The sequence below is a fragment of the Botryllus schlosseri genome, chromosome 4 (assembly GCF_051294905.1).
Source record: "Botryllus schlosseri isolate E-star chromosome 4, Bs_hap1, whole genome shotgun sequence".
NCBI lineage: Eukaryota > Metazoa > Chordata > Ascidiacea > Stolidobranchia > Styelidae > Botryllus > Botryllus schlosseri.
In genome coordinates, this window is record NC_137239.1 from 19,944,114 (window position 1) to 19,961,925 (window position 17,812).

General features: G+C 40.2%; 1 protein-coding gene across 1 annotated transcript; it reads right to left on the reverse strand.

The window, feature by feature from the left end:
- Positions 1-828: 828 nt before the first annotated feature.
- LOC145437305 (nucleotidyltransferase MB21D2-like) lies at positions 829-16,209 on the reverse strand. The gene is made up of 11 exons (XM_080314503.1): positions 16,050-16,209; positions 13,849-13,976; positions 13,201-13,318; positions 12,977-13,099; positions 11,387-11,513; positions 9,891-10,107; positions 8,835-9,013; positions 5,650-5,789; positions 3,915-4,005; positions 2,823-2,935; positions 829-1,456 (listed from the first exon to the last, which is right to left on the reverse strand). Exons 1-11 carry the CDS (start codon positions 16,076-16,078, stop codon positions 1,291-1,293), a joined length of 1,431 nt encoding a protein of 476 aa, XP_080170629.1. The 5' UTR covers positions 16,079-16,209; the 3' UTR covers positions 829-1,290.
- Between the last annotated feature and the right edge of the window lie 1,603 nt (positions 16,210-17,812).

The window sequence follows — 17,812 nt, forward strand, 5'->3', positions numbered from 1 at the left end:
GGTTCCAAGATAATCCGAGGATTATCGACGAAAAACTGAAATAACTCCGCTTCTACTGGTTGGAATTGAGTCAAATTTGTTTTGCATCGTCTTTGAAGACAGCTCAACAATTTCATGGGGTTGGCGGAAAAACTTCGAAAATTTTTTGATTAATTAAAATTTTTAGTTGGATCTGCGGAGTCCTATAGTTGTTAGAATTAAACCATATTCGGCGTGCAGCGTTTTTTAGGGAAACCTTACAATCTAATCAGTGAATGGCTGGAATCCGGGAAAAAAAGTTATTTTTGAACAGCCCTATTGTGCACCGCCAGCAGCCTAATAATTCGTTCAAGCAAATATGGCTATATTTTGGTATTCAAATGAAACACTTGCGATTTCTTGAAACCAAACCTTAATTAAAAAATATGTATATCATGAGTCGGTGTATATGTAAGGGTTACCCTATTGTGGAATCGGGAAAGGAGGACACTTTTTCAAAATTTTTAGACTTAGAATAGCGGGGTAAAATTCGGAAAAAATTGTAAATTCTTCGTGGCCGGTTGATCAAAGACAAAAAGGTCAACTTTCCGGCAGGTCGCCACTCTCGTTCGAACCACGAATTTCCTATTTAGCGCCATTAATGCCCATTTCACTTGAATCTATCTTAAAGCAGCTCTTAAAGCTGTAAAGGAGGACATTCACGGATCCTCGAATGACATTTTCAAAGACCCATGAGGTTGAACAAATTTAGTGATAAAGGAATCATCACATTCCAGAAGCTTCCTGATCTAACTGCTACCAACGGCATAAACTCGCCACAGCGGAGAGCAGGCAACGGCAGAAACTAAATGATGATATTATACATGATATAATATGAAACTTGAAGCAATGAATAACGCCGAGATAAAGTACTCTGTTCGCAACTGAAATTCACTGCTGCAGAGCAAAATTCGAAAAGCGTGTCAAAGCAGCCATAGTACCCTTAGCACGATTGAGTATTATTGAATTAAACATAAATAGTGTAACAAAATCCAATACCGCCTCAACAATTAGATAATTGCAGAAGCAGTAGAGATCATATTCGTCATACGCTACTATTCCTTGTTATTGTCAACACTTGGCAAATGATTGCTGGCATAAAACACGCGACACTTTGCTCTAACAATGGTGTCGACGTTATAGCACCTTTGCCGCTGCATTAATCCGATTGACACGTAGGGCAATCACCAGGGCTCAACTACCATGTCCACAGTTCCCAGGCATGTGTCCCAATACTTGAAGCCCAACGGCGTGGAGTCGGTGAATTCTCACTCAATAGAACTTTCCATCTATTCGAAAATGCGGTGTAGACCCGTCTTGCGGGTTCAAAAACACGGATATACTCTTGCCAGGATTTTCATCGACCAGTTTTCGCATTCGTTCCGCAACGTCGATTTCCTGTCTTGAATTCGAGCCTGTGGTTCCTCCAGTGCCGTTCCTGACAAGGGACACGGAAGAATTCAGAATCGGGTGGTTAAATTAGTCGGTGTTGCTACTCAAGCAGCAGCAGTAGTAGTAACGGCACGTGTAGATAAAAAATATGTGAAGAGCTTGTTGAAGGTACAGAACTTCAATATACAATTGGATAGTCTATTCATATTGAAATGAACCCGAATATTTTCGACTGACACTCGTCAGGGGTAATTAATTGTAGCCACGGGGTAAGAACGTCAAAGCCTTTGCAGGAACGCATACACCAGCACCTCGCTAGATTTATCAGGACACGCGCATCGTGCTCGGTGGAAAGCTCACCCTTGACTCATCCGCTCAAGCTTTATGCTCAGCAATCAAACGCCATAAATTCTGCAATTGGCAAACATCTGTAGGATGATCCCGCTTGTGTAAAAAATTATCGATACGACAGATTTTTGTGTCGTTCACACTTCCGTTTGTGTGCCTCGGAGTGGACTTTTATCAAAATACACCAGCCAAAACTGTCTTAACAAAAAGAGTTGGTGTACTATCTAAAAATAGTACGTTGAACGCTCTTTTAATAGAAATTTGAAGCTGGTGACGTGATATTATGTGATACGATTGTTGATATACGACGTTCTCTTCCATTCTCTACTAGTTGCTGACGTGTGTCAGCCGAAAATATCCGGGTTTATTTCAATATGAATATACTATTCAAATACAAAATAATAGATCTGAAAAGACTAAATTTTGTTTGACGGGTCGAATACTTTTTGAAGTGAATAGATATGTGTTCGCGACTATCGTAAAATGACCAATGACTCTAAAAATATGGGCACTCCAGTCGCCTTGATGCAGGCATACATGACAATTTACTGGTAATTGTGATGCAAACTCATCCCCAAAACTACTTTCTACTATTCAAAATTCAAAAATGGTGTAGTTCTGTTCAAGTAGAAGTGGAAGTAGTCTAAACACCTCGATTAATCAAAATTTCATGCCGGTGACGACATATTTTGTGTTACGATTGTTGATGTACAATGTTTATTCCAATTCTCTTCTAGTTGCTAACGATTACCCCTGACGAGTGTCGGTGGAAAATATCCGATTTTATTTCAATATGAATATACTTTATATACATATATACTACTCAATAGATATCACATAAAAGGCGAGTATTTGTGATTTCAAGTCATTCGTACCGTTACGACGTCGTAACTAAAAATACTCAAAGCCCAAAGCTGGATTTGGAATCGAATAAATCAGCTGCTCGATGCAGCCCCGCCGCAATTCGCCAGCTGTGAGTAAATAATCAGTGCGTCGCGCGTCAAACACAGATCCGAATAACCTCGCTGGGACGCAAGACCCAATCGTCAATAAAACCAAAATACCCGGTGGCCGTTCTCCGTCGAAGATTAGTTTCCCGATATTCTTTGGTCATAGCCCGAGCAGCCTTCACCTGATCTACGGCGTTCCTGACGTGTTCCGCAGGGTCGCTACGGACCTGTAAAACACAGAAATATCGCTGTCATGGTCACGTTCACATATGCAGAGGTGGCCAGTAACAAAGTACTTTTAAAGTCGGGTCAATTAATTTCAATTCACCACCGAGTCAAGTCTGAGTCCAGGTCAGATAGTAGAGGGTGGAGTCCGAGTCGTAGTGTTCTGATGCGTGCCCATGTCAACATGTTCACTGTTCAATCTTCAGTTCAATCCCTTTCAACCCATTTTTTAAACTTTGCTCGAGTGATATAGAATGGCTCGTATTCATAATATCGTAATTTTCCTCAGTTAAACAGTTTCTGGCCCTATTTTCCAAGTATCAGGACTGATAGACGAAATACCAATAATGGGGTAACTTTACTATTCTTCAAAGTTACAATGACATGTCTGTCTTACCCTTACCAGTCTGGAGTCATACGAGTTGAGTCAACATAAAAATTGAATCGAGTCGAGTCATTTTACGCATTTGAAAAAATGACTCGAGTCAAGTCGAGTCACCAAAAAATCGCGAATCGAGTCATTACAACTCTGCTACATACCCTAGTGACTATGATTTCAGACTACTTCTACTTCAGTCTTCAGTATCTATGTAAAACTAGACCGAGAACAAATATTTTACATATTTGGAAATCAATACTTCTATTTATGCTTTGGCAGAAATTTGGATCTACTTTTATATGAACACCAATGGATGACGATTTGGACCATTTAGGCACAATTTTTATCGTGAAAATTCTTGACCTAAACGAATCTATTCAAAAATTACTTCCTGGTGGACAACATTTAGCTGCAGGAAATCTACAGAGACGAGAGCGGCATTACCATTCTCAAATTTGTATCCTTTTCCGCATTCGAGATTCAAACCCAAGTTTAATACTAACCGGGAATATACTGGTAACGGCTGAAAGTCGTTCAGAAGTTGTATGAAAACTGAAATACATTAGAAATGTCTGCGTTCCGCTAACAAGATCTAATCTCACCATCAACACAACTTGACAAAGCTTCAACACGGTCTGATCATCCAGATGGACGAGCATGTTATATTGTGGGATGAAGTAGTTTGGACACGATCTGCAACACAAATTAAATCATATTATATTTTATTGCCTTTTATGTACAGCGCCCTAGTGTAGTAATGACATATTGTTATATTCGGTGGTCTATAAATTATTATAATTATTATTATATTCAAAGTCCGATCTTTGTTGTCATTGCGATCAAACTAACGCAATCTTGCTTATTTGGCAGCAATATCACAATGTAGCAAGGGAGTGATGAATATCGTAATCAGATGCGGCCGGTTAGAATGTACTACTACAATAACTGCTAAAAAATGTGACGTCTTTTTCGGTGACGTGACTGTTGAAACACTAGGTTCATTTTGAGCTTTCTACAAGTGTCAGCCGAAAATATCCATTTATCATTCGACTGAATATGTACTCATATTATGCTTGAGCAATCACTTTCAGAATTTACTCGAGTAATTTACCAATACATGAATTGGAGAAGTGTCGATTTCACAGTCGCGTTTATTAGTGAAGTTTCCTCGACAAATACACCTGATAAGTAGGCTTACTACCAGCAGAGGAATCTCAGCAGTGTTGGGATCAGGTCACTAACTTCGAGTGACAAATCATTGCACATTTTGACAAGAGTCAAGACAAGTAACGAGTCAAATCTCAATTCAAGTCAAGTTGCCTTTTCGAAATACGAGGTATGATTACATCATTACATTTTGTTAGCTGTCTGAAATACAGATTGAGTCGTCACTGATTCTGAACCGGTGAACGAACAGAAGAGTTAAATATACATGCAAGATGACGCTTTATCGCTCACAAATACGTAAAACTGTTACATCAAGTATAAGTAATTGTATAGCCTCAGTTTATAGTTACCAGCAAGAATAGAGAAACGAATTGGTAAGATGCAATACATTACCCTTCTACAATCTACATATTGATATGATATACGATGATACATATTGATATACGATGTTCTTTTGAATTCTCTACTAGTTGCTGACGATTACCCCTGACCTGAGTGCCAGCCGAAAATATTCGGGTTCATTTCAATATGAATAGACTATTCAATTGTATATTGATATGATACAATACGAGCCTGCGCCAATGGTTGAGTAGTATTTAAATTATATTCGATTCAATTTCAATAAAATAAGAGGTTTGGTTAAGGTAAGAACAGAGATAGATATTTTCCTATCAAATTAATTTACTACCAGTTTAAGACACCGTAAGCTATCAGCTTCGATCACTTAGTTTGTGGTCAATTTAATTGTGAGAGAACAGTGGAGGTTCAGTAAAACGCACGATCATTGAATGATTGGTCGCTCTCACGGGTTACACCAGCGTTTCGCGAGCAATGCGAACATATGCAAAATACAGTGATTTTTTTCGACACCGATTACATGATGACTTGAAATTGACTCGTGAATTTTGCTCCAAGTCACGAGTCAATCCACATTTCTGATACGCCGAGTCAAGTCATTTTAGCAAAGTGACTCGAGTCAAGTCAAGTCATACGGAAAAAGATGACTCGAGTCATCCCAACACTGAATCTCAGTGGTAAGAATTCAATTATACCCATAGCAAAGTTCCGCTGTATCATTAATTCTGGTGTTTGAATACGAAGCATATGCCGCATGACACATTATAAAGGTGACGTATGGCACAGGAGGAGAAAAATGCAAGGTAACTTTACCTGCTCAAAAGGCATTGCAGCACGTCGTCGATTAAACCCAGAAGCGTGTCGGGGAGATTGCTTTCCGACGCGAGACAATTCAACCTCACCCTGTCGCACGCCCACAACAGCAGCCCCCGCAGAATGTATGGTTTTACAAACTATAAGAAAAGCACACATTTCAACAATTTACTCTCTTGCACCGTAAATGGTTTATATAAATCTGCGGAGGCGGTCAACTTGACTACTAGTTGGTCAGTAATGAAGTACTCCTGCTTTATGGAGTATTCAAGTGCATGTATTACATACCTGCACTACTTACTGGAATGGATATGCTTGTAGACTAATTCCACTTTTACTCAGCAGCTTTTGAAGCAAACCGCTCACACTTACAGTTATAGAATATGCCTGCATCACTTCAACATTTTAAATTGTCATGGGAACCGAATGAAATAGCCACTGTAGCATGGGAACTGCGGCATCTTTTGACATACAAGCACCCACCCTTGACCGACTCACTAAAAGTATCTGTCACTGACGCCTCAACAAAAAAATATAGCACTACTTAACTGAGTGCTTTACAGACCTATCACATTCTAATTTTACGAAAGGTAGTTTTGGCATATCTTGGAAATTGCTACTTCACCTCTTAATCGAGGATAAATTTATGATATTACTGCTGCTGCTTTGACACTCAAGTAGAATTAGAAGTGATACAGTAATTTTCTACTCCTTAACAAGAAACAATTCTTGAGGTATACCAAAACTGCTTCAAGTAAAAGTAAAAGTATTCAAATAAGTAGTTTGAAGTGGATTGAACCTTGATAGACTTTCGTTAAAGTATCGTCGGTGGCAGTTCTCAAAATCGAGGATACATCATCATTAGGCTGGTACAAAAAAATGACTGATATCAAAAACGAGTGCAATTTTAGAGTTTATATCTTTCACTGTGACACTATGTTACGCATGTTGTCAAATCAATCTGTATAGTACATACATGGGCAAACTGCGGTTCTAATGATTGCACTTGCCATTTTGATAGAGAGGTTTACTCTGATTATTGATTGATACATTTTATCACCTATAAACAATATGCGTGTTGTTTTCGTGCTGTTTCTTTCCTTATGGTATATTTCACACTTGTAAAATTTCGGGAAATGTGGCAGTACAGGGTTAGAAATTCACCGTTGAACTCTCGAACCGAGTTCACATAAACGTCTCACTGACTCTCACCCACAAAAATGGTGCTCAGATGTTCAATGGTCATAAATTAATGATAAATCATTGTGTTCAATAATGAACTAGATAATTAATCACTGTAGCGCAGGTCACGATAATTTCTGGGCCAACAACGGTGATTACGGCTCATCCATTTGTTTACAAAGGTTAGCAATGACTGTAGGATAGATCTTTTAAAACAGAATGAGAGGAACAGTTTGTATTCAGTGATGATGAAGTTGAGTGTCTGTCATTAATCTGTCAAAATTCACTCGTAGTAACTTGAAACATCATTATGAAATCAAGCAACAAAACTTTGCCACGAGTTACCCAACGCAGACAGATTTACGTAGCAATAAGATTACCGAACTGAAATTTTCCTGAAACGCTCAGCAGCACTTGAAGGAATTGCTCCACACTGCTTTGAAGTCGTATCAGACTGATTTCAAACACCTTGCATTCCAAGTGGAGACGCACAGTATCACCGCACGATAATAAACTTCTTTCAATTTCATTGTGACGGAGTAAATTCATAATTTTTAATTCTTGTGTTGTGGCTCTTTTGAAACTCGGATTTTTGATATGCGGCTCGTGCATGAAGCAGGTCTGCCCACCCCTGCTGCAGTACCTTCTGTTTTTGGTTTGGCTTTCAAGAAGACTGGCGATGTTGAAGTGGAAGTAGTCTACAGACGTCACCACTTAGTAGCGGGAATGGTGCTTCGTTATTGGGAAAACTTCAAATTAATCAATATCGAATTCCTTATTTCTGTGAACGACAACTTGTCTCTTGACTACTAACAAGTGTTGTCCAATCGCGTGAAATCCATACATTCACGACTTCCAAGAACACTTGCTCCCACCAATGAAGCTCTGTGGTATCACCAAATACACCGGCTTCAATAAACCATAATATTACCATTGATTTTCCAGATCCCTCAAGATTAGGAGATTCACAATTACAAACAACCGGCCGATCAATGCCGCGACAAAACACTGGCCCGTTTCATCGATTAGCCCTTCGCCGATGGCCTTGTGTTATTAAATTATTTATTCACCACAAGTAATCTGGAAAAGGTACCGTTTTCGAGATCACAACACGAGAGCGTGTGATGGAATGCCAAATCGCAAATTATTTCGTGTGCACACTATGCTATTTCATGGTGAATGGTACCAGACTGGCTGATTTTGACGTGAAAACTGTTTTCATGCAGGCACCCGACATTCCTCTTATCGATTCTAGTCAAACCAAGTTGGCCATGTCCAGAAAATTAATTGAGAAGGTGCGTGTCGGATTAATGCAGGCGTAACTCATGAATAAAAAATGCACGGCTCCTAACATAACCGGCATTAATACAGCTTCATCAGGAACTCAGTTTGAGTACAAAGAGATTAACTGCGATTAAGAAACGGACTTCAGCAACACTGAAATTTCCCGAATGTGACGTAAGAGGCAAAAAGTATCAGAAATGGAATTCGAGGATAGGAAAGAACCAACTCAATTGGCAATGACAATATTACGCGTCCAGAGAATATGATATAGGAAATTGCATGAGCAGCTGTGCATATGCTCTGAACGTCACAGGATACCAGCATAATTACCTAAGACTCTCAATGTCAACAAGCCGGAATCACGCGCATAATTACGTGTATGGTACCGTACGTCTGATGCTCAGCATCGAATAACATTGTGCCAGAATTAGTTGGCTACTCTTAGCAGATAATTTCATTCAGTTACCGAGATACAGTAGCTATTTCGATGCAAGCAAGTTCCAAAACTACTTTGCACTCGACAAATTTATTTTTTGCTAAAAACCTGTCAAGTAGAAGTAAAAGTAGTCCAAAACATAACCACTCTAGTATGCAGTCCAAGTGTAGGCTGAACCTACTACAGTAGGCCTACTCCAAGAAGGTAGCAGTACTTCTTTACTACCAAGTTGTGACATAGGCCTATGCAAACACACAGCCAGATAATAGTGCCAGGTACCAACCCGTGAGTGCCTGCACAAAGCCCTGTTCATCACGGCCTTGAACGCGTAGAAGGTCTTCATGAACGCTTCCGGAATGTAGCGCTTCAGTTGCACCTCGCTCCTGGCGAAAGACAGCCGCCACTCCACGTCTTTGCGGCCGACTACGCTACACGCGGGCACCAGGTGGAATCCGGTGATTACTGAAAATGTGGTTACAGAAAACTTCATAGAAACAAACAAATTAAGCGATTACGAGTCACGACTAGAAAAACGCAGTGTGTCAGAGGCAGGGTTGTAATGAATAGAGTCATGACTCGACTTCAGGCAATTTGTGTATCGACTTGACTTGTACGCGAATCATTGCGAATGACTCGAGACTCCGACGGCCTGGACAGGCATTTCATTGTGAGTAAGCTATCACATTATTGGTATTTTGACTACCAGTACTGGCGTTTGTAAAATACGACCAGAATCCGTGTAAAGTGAGGAAATTACTATATTACTATATTCAATATCATCTAAAAGTAAAAAGTGAATTGTACAGGATTGCACTCGAAACTAAACAGGGCACACAAAGACTTTGACTCTCAACACTGTGACTCGAACCTCTGAACCTTGACTTGGACTTCACTTGGTAGTGAATTGAAAATGCAAACCAGATGAATCAGTACCGAGAACCGCTAACATTCGTGTGTAAGACACATGTACAATGAAGTTGCTGGGGTCCCATGCCAGTAGCGGCAACCAAAGCAGTCACCGATGATACTCGAGCACAAGCAAATACATAAATTTCTGCTCGTTACAAGTAGAAGCGGCTACTTCCAAGACATGTCAAAACTAGTACAGGTAGAAATAGAAAGTAAAGTTCTAATCTGAAATGTACTCCACGGAATGGTTTCAAAAAGTTGGGTCGAATATTTTATCAATTAATCGGTGTCGGCTATTTTGGAAATTGCAATGTATATCTTCGCGACTAACGCAAAATCACACCACAAGTGGATTTTTCAAATATATTCGGTTATCGTGATACAACACAAAGGGTTTTTCACACAGTGTTGGCTCCAACAGACACCTTACCTTCCTCCTCAGGTACGATTCCGTCCCAAAAATGATTTTCCGACAACCACCCCATGGCCACGGCGGGCCAGCCCCGAAACGACACGACCGGCACCAAGTCGTACATAATCCGTGTCCCGCCGTACGATAATACAAGTGTGGTTATGACGCCGTTTGGAAGAATTTCCTTGACCACGGGATCACCTTTCTTGTGCGAGCCTTGCATTTCGGTAACGACCTTCAACGCGCGAGAGGCAAAGTTACCGAAAATTGACACAACAAAATCGTGGGAGGGAGCTATCGCTCAAATAGTATCGGACGCCGTAACTGGAGTTGATTACTTAGTAAATAATTCAGGTGGCAGCAGGGGTGTAACCAAGTCACAAAGCTCCGAGTCACAAGTCAATCCCACTTTTATAGTTTTGACTCGAGTCAAGTCGAGTCATTTTCAATTCACCACCGAGTCAAGTCCGAGTCCAAGTCATCGAGCAGAGGTTCGAGTCCTAGTCATGGTATTATGACTCGAGTCCGAGTCCAAGTCATTGTGTTGAAAGCTCAGTTTCCAATTAAAGTCTTGTTAAACCCACTTTTATAACTCTATTTGGTGATATCGAATGGTTCGCATTTATAATATAGCCTACTAAATTTCCTCACTTTTAACAGTTTCTGGTCGCATTTTCAAGCGCCAGTACCAATAGACGTAATCTCAATAGGGTGGTTACTCTACTGTTCTTCGAAATTACAATGAAATGTCGGTATTGGCCGTCTGAGTCTCGAGTCATATGACTTGGTTCGAGTCATGCGCAGAGTCGAGTCGAGTCATTTCTGTATTTTGAGAAAATGACTCGAGTCAAGTCGAGTCATCAGAAAATCGTGACTCGAGTCGAGTCATGACTCGAGTCATTACAACCCTGGATGGCAGCAATTTTTGCGGCAAATATTTAAAGCACGTTGCCACCTGGAGCTCGATAAAATTAGGGAATTCGAATTCCTTTTGATACGGTTTGCCAATATATATATAGTAGGCCTACCGTTAAGTAATAACCAGAAACAGAAAAAACACAGTATTCATTCTGATATGATACCTGGTGAGTCACTACATGCACAAATAACATAATTTGAAAACAGAATAAACGATAGGCCTAGTCTATAACTGAAGGTCGCATAGGCTAAAACTAATGAGGCACCGTTAGTTAGTGACATTAACAGGCCTAAGGTAGGTCTAGTCCGCTGAAGATGGTCACCTCACTCAGCCTAAATCCTAGAATGACATCGGATGTATTTATTTGCATGAAAAGACGCCGACTCATAAGACACAGATCCATTTTGGCACCAGACTTGAGCAAATAGGGCTGTATCTTAGTATGAAAATGTCAATTATATATTCTTAAAAAGGTTGATTTCAAAGTGATTGAAAGTCACAGATATAATATTAAAAAGCGAAAACGTACTGTACCTTCCAGAGAGGAAGCGTTTCTTCTTTTTACACCCAAGCAATATGTCTACTGCCTACGTACCTGTGTCAAACTTTCCGAAAACCAACTGCACACTTTTGGGGCGGATAAGTAATGATTCCGATCGTTTTGATGTTCCACTACGCAGCAACAAGATTCCCATTTTCCGACCGTGTCGTCATCGAATAGTCTGCATTGTAGAATGTGATAATGTGAGTGTGACGTCACAATTACCGATGCAGCTAAGCCAGCTATTACCAATTCAAGTTTCACTAAAGGTAAACTGCAGACAGGCTTGCAAATGTTAAGCAAAACAGGGATTAAATATGTACATGAAGCTTTAATTCCAGAATAAGATAAGCAGATAATGAAGCCCTTGCAATTTACAGGCAGCTGTTTATAAGGCATGCAGACATTTCCCATTAAATTGGCTATTGAACTATTGGCGCTTTTGTTCATCATATCTATTAGGTGTTCCGTAACAAAGTAGGGCCTACTTGTACATTTTTGAGTGCACAAGTAGCTCTTACTTACTTCTACTACTGACTGGAGTGGTGGTAATTTTAGCCCAAATCCACTTCACAATTTTTTAGGCAAAACTAGTTACTTTTCACTCTTTGGATTTTGAAAGTGAGAACAGTTTAGGGTCAAGTTCGCATCTCTTCCACGAGTGAAATAGTCACAAACACCCTATGGCAGTGGTTCTCAACCGGGGGTCCGCGAAGCATTTTCAGGGGGTCCGCAAAACCTCAAAATTTTCAGAAGGATTGAAAACCTAATTTGGAAGTTTTTCAAACTATAGGGAAATCACGAGGCGGTTTCGCTTCTAACTGCTGAAACTTCAGGAGGCACATCGACAGAATGACTTTCTGGGATGAAAACATTTCGATTGCGAAGCAGCCAATAGCTTACTGATATGAACATATAGCTGTTAAAAACACTTTGTTGGGGTTTGTGGAAAAAAAAGTTGGAGTAGTTAGATCAATCAGGATGACTCGGAAATCTTTGTAAAACATTTTGGATTCAAAGCAAAATAGTGCACAGTCGTTTGAAATAAAAATTCCTCAAGTATTTTTCCTAATCTGTAGAAATATAAGGACTGAAACCTCACAGCGGAATCATCAGTCATTTTGTTGCTGTTCATCACGAAGCTACAGTTCAAATTTGCACAAGATAGATGACTATTACACGATAATTGACCTGAATTTGAACTAAAACTTGTTGGGGCCTGTGGGGTCCGCGAAGACAAATAGGTTGAGAACCACTGCCCTACGCATTGCGGTGACCAAATGTATTTCCAAACATTGCACAAGTTCGCAGTGTCACCTAGTCCGTCTGCATTTACAATAAAAGCAGTCGCCTAGCTGATAAACTGCTTTTGTGTAAGAACAAATTGACTTTTTGAAACTTTTACTCCAGAATTTATCATTCCTTTTATTTTCTACTTTGACTGAAAGTGGTTTTGAATATACTGGAAATTGCTACTCAGAAATTCAATTCAAAAATCAACAGCGACTGCTTTAGCCACCTCTGCTGCCTACCCATCACTGGACACTTTCTCGTTTTTACTGGCCTGGTATCCTATCCAACGCCCATGTCGATTTCACACAAATTCAGGCAAATCGACGATAACACGCTATTCCAAACACATACCTCAAACTCAACCATGAATGACATGGCGTTGAATGTCGCATGTCCAGTACCACTGGTTGATTTCTGTCATGGAGTTTTAGTACTGGTACGAGCAATGTGTAGTCAAGATCAAAGTCGGTTCCTCTAAATAGAAACACATCGCGAAATTATAAGGTATCACTATATTTGAAAAACTGAGAATGATAATAATAACATGCTAGAAGCCACAAAGCAAGGTATGTCACCTTGCAAAATGAGACGGGTTGTCAATCTCGGTATCCAGCGTTCCATCCTTGCAACTTCCAGATAATAGTAAATACTCGTTAGATACTGGTAGCTTGTCATCAAGTTTTTGTACTTCGCCTGAACATAAAACTGGGCTCAATGATTGTAACAACACATCGAAAACAAAATTTTTAATTTTGATTTTCGAGTAATACAAATTATGACGCTCCATAAATGAACGTATTGTAGGCTACGCTTGTTCATCATGGGTTTGTGAAATTGAAGGAATTTATCTAGATTCCTGGCTATAAATTGCTAAATTGGTGAGTTGTAGTGTGCCTTTAGTGGCTGAATAGTAAAAACGTTTCACTTATTAACATTTGCAGTGAGTAGGAAACTATGTGCTATGCATAAGCAATAAGGCTTTCAGCTTCAATTGTCCGGATTATGTTTATTATTCATCTTACTTATAATTCAGATAAGTACAGCACCGAGGGAAAGCGATGCAGCCTAGAATCATTAGGCTCACACTGCAGTCTCACAAAACAGTTGAAAGAAGGCAGAAGTCTACACTGGATAAATAAGAAACTGGAATCAAAACCACCCTAAAAAGCGATTGAGGGTATGCTACACTAAAAAGATGAAGCAACGAAAAACGTGGGACTCACTCAAAATGTTGAAAACATGCTCCTTCATCGAATGCACTTCCATCGCCATGCAATCATCGAATTCATGGCGATCGTAATCGTCGAAAACGTTGATTAAGTTTTCCAAGGTTTTCATTTCACAGCCCGACCTAACGTTTGACAAGATGATACGGCAAGCACTTAGATACCAGAATAAGTAAAGCTCTCTCAGACAGGCGTGTATGTGTGCTCAATTCAAACATGCGAGATTGTTCGCGCCTGATGTCAGATTCACACAGTAATCACTTTCTTCATTTGCCGTTTTGGACATCTAATTATTAGGGTTAGGCCAGGGGTGTTAATATGCATGGTGGTGAGCTTGGTGATATAATTTCATGGGTCGCGAGCCAGTGATCTGCAGTGTGCCGAAAACTCCGCATATCTGGAGAATTGATGACATTTCATGGGTTCATGCGAGAAACTTTTGTTTTCAAGTTTATAGCTATAATACTGATGCATTGCTCATAGAATTGTTCATAAAAACTAGTCCGTTCCTACCCGACCACAATCTAACATATTGACTTTCCCTCCCCCTTTAATTTTTTTGTTATCTTCTGTTACTTTTCATTTAGTGGGCATGCCTCTTATTAACATGTTCTATGCCAAGATGGGTGTCTCATTGAAACTCTACTTCAAGTAATTGTGAATCCTTCCTGTCTTTTCATATCATAATCTTGCGATCTTTAGAAATGATACCCTAATAATTTTTAACAAACTGAACTGAATCAGACTTCACTATAGTACTTAATCTTCTCAGATACCTAGCCCAAAGTAATTGAAGTTATCAGCATATTCCATTACAGTGACTCGAGTAAATTCAAGACAGTAGCCTAATATAGCGGAGGGATCACAATCTCATGCCAAAACAAAGGTTTGTTATTTGGCAGAACTCAAATTCAAAAAGGGATGAATGTATGATAATGTAGATGCAGTTACTAGAACGGTTGCAAAACCTTCGTTATAGAAAGTAGAAGCAAAGCCTGGTTACATTTTTGGAGTTACAAGATATACGTGCCAGTGGCCACTGCCGGCCAATATTCATTAGCTATAAGTTCTTCAGCATGTCTTTCCATTTGATTTCAGAAATGAGTCTTAAATCGGGGGTACCAATTCGGCCGGTTGCCAGTAAATTCGGCCGTCGGTCACTTCGGCCCTCGGTAAATTCGGCCCTCCGAGAATATTGTATTAAAATGTATTACCAACCGTTAACATGAATTAATTACATAATTATACTATTATCAAGTGATTTGGAGGTCAGGGTATGCGTAGATCGCGTAATCGCGGGAGATAGCGCGGATATTTACTGGGCTGAATTTACTCGGTAGGCTTAATTCGGCCCTCGGAGAATTTTGTATAAAAATGTATTACCAACTATTAATGTGAATTAATTACATAATTATATTATTATCAAGTGATTTGGAGGTCAGGGCATGCGTAAATCACGCAGTCTCGGCGTGATTAGATCATGTGACGAGACGATGCTAGGGGTTAGGGTTAGGATTAAGGTTAGGGTTCGGTAATGTCATTGTAACTGTTATTGTCATTGTAACTGTCGGTTGGGAGAGGGGTATTAGGGTTCGGTAGGGGAATATTAGGGTTGGAGGAGGGTGACCCTAATCCTAACTGTAATTTTGGGACACATTAACCGTAACTCTAACCTTAATTTCCCCTCCCAACCCTAATACCCTTCACCCCCAATCTTGGAATACCATACCATACCATCTCAAACCCTATCTCCCCTCCCGGCCTCCCCCAATCCTAATAGTAATATCCACCCTCCAAATCCTAATACCCATCGCCCTCAACCCTAATCTTTGGATACCTTAACCCTAAACCTAACCAACCTTAATATCCATCAACCCCAACCCTAATCTTGACCCCAACATGGACCCCCTACCCATCCCACCCACGACACGTAAAACTTCCCTATTCGAGAATAATGGTTTGTATTAGAAATAGATCATGGGCCGAATTTACCGAGGGCCGAAGTGACCGACGGCCGAATTTACTGACAACCATTCGGCCACCACATACGATATTATGGGCAACGCTCAGAAACTTTGGAGGGACGAGAGAGCAACGGCGGAACGGGGTATTCCCTGTGATATATTGATATTCAATTCAGCGTTTATATATACTCGGGTATTTGCAATGAGATAATATACGGTAGTATACGAGCTTACCTGAAATCAACCCGATCCGATTCCTCCATTTTCCAACTCGTTGGCACCCAAACTCGTCGACTTGATGAAATTGGCTATTCTAGAACGAACGCACCTGCGGAGTTAGCCATAATATTTTCCAGTCAAAAATCGAGGTTTACTGACTAAAGCGCTCGGTTGTGTGATCTGTGATGCACATGAAACGGATATATCTCAAAGTCATGAACAGGCCCGCTATTCTATGTGTCTTATTTTTGACACATAAGAAGCGACAACTTTATTCATGCCAAATTTCATTCGGATCCACCCGGTGTTAAGACTAAAAATCCGATTTCTCAAGAAAACGACTCTGTAGCGGATTTTGATCTCTGAGCTTTCCTGTTGTGTCAAGTACTGGGCCTAGCTGCCCAGTGCCCATCCAACAAGTCGCTGCTGAAGAGATTCGGTGTCCTAAACATAGAAGATATGCGGAAACTAGAAATCGCCAAGTTTATGTATCAGTTCCACTTCGGTCGTTGCCCCGAATACGTAGGGAACCATAAGTCCTCCTTTTTCAGGTTTTTAAAAATGTCCTCCGAGGACGCCTAAATGTCCTCCCTGTTGGCAATTCGTCCTCCTTTACAGCTTTTAGAGCTAAGATGATGTATAGATTCGAGCAAAAATGGGCATAAATGACGCTAAACAGGAAATTCGTGGTTCCAACGTAGCCCTAAGTGACGACCTTTTTTTATCAACCAACGGAAAATGTGAAAGAAAAACTGTGTTTCAAGAGCTAAGACGGTAAGTTGACTTTTTTTTAGTCAACCAACCACAATTTCGTGGTAAATTTACAATTTTTTAGGGATTTTACTGCAGTATTGTAAGTCTGAATATTTTGAAAAAGTGTCCTCCATTCCCGATTCCAAAATATGGTAACCCTACTTTAACGGCTTTCTAAGTAAAGTCTTGCATCACCCCTCCATGCTATCCCAGTAATGCATGAGCGCCAAGCAGGGAAGTCATGGATACCGATGTTACTAATCAGGTCTTTGGCCTATGACCCCGCCGGGGATCGAACCCACGACCTACCGGTCAAGAAGCTTCGCTTCTTGTAAAATGATGATGCTGATGAAATTCGTGCCACGAAGACAGGGGGGCGATTCATGGACCTTTCATATGTTAGCATGTGTAAGAAATAATAATTGTTGTATATTATCCGATTTCATCATGATCCATTAATACTCGAATTGTCCACTTTTATACGCGTAGTAACTGTTTGTTTGGACAGTTCGCATTGCAAAAACCCTGGGGTTGTAGAGTCAGAGTCGGATTCGCAGATTCAGTAAATTTTCTCTTGGTGGAGTCGGAGTCGGAGTAACAGAAATTTGGTTAGCACTCTTTAGTTCGGAGGTCTCAAACTCAAATGTGCTAGCGGGCCAATTTCCCAATTTTTGATGACGCCGCGGGCCGCAGCATCAATAATAGGGATATGCAATATGTAATTTCCAAGTAGGCCTTATTTCACGGGACCTTGCAGACAGGCCTTCCACAAACATCGTGGAAATGTAATTTCCTATTGTACTATTCACGCTTGACACGAAAAAAAAATCACATTTTCAAATATTTGAATAAAATTGTTTTTGTGACGGGCCGGGCATAATTTTTTAATTAATGAGTTATAGACATCATGCGAGAGGATGCATCATGACATCGTAAAATTGTCGGGTCATATAATATTGCAGCTAGTGGACCTTTCACGTGCCGCAATTTTATATAGAATATTATAAAATCTACTGAAGATTGAA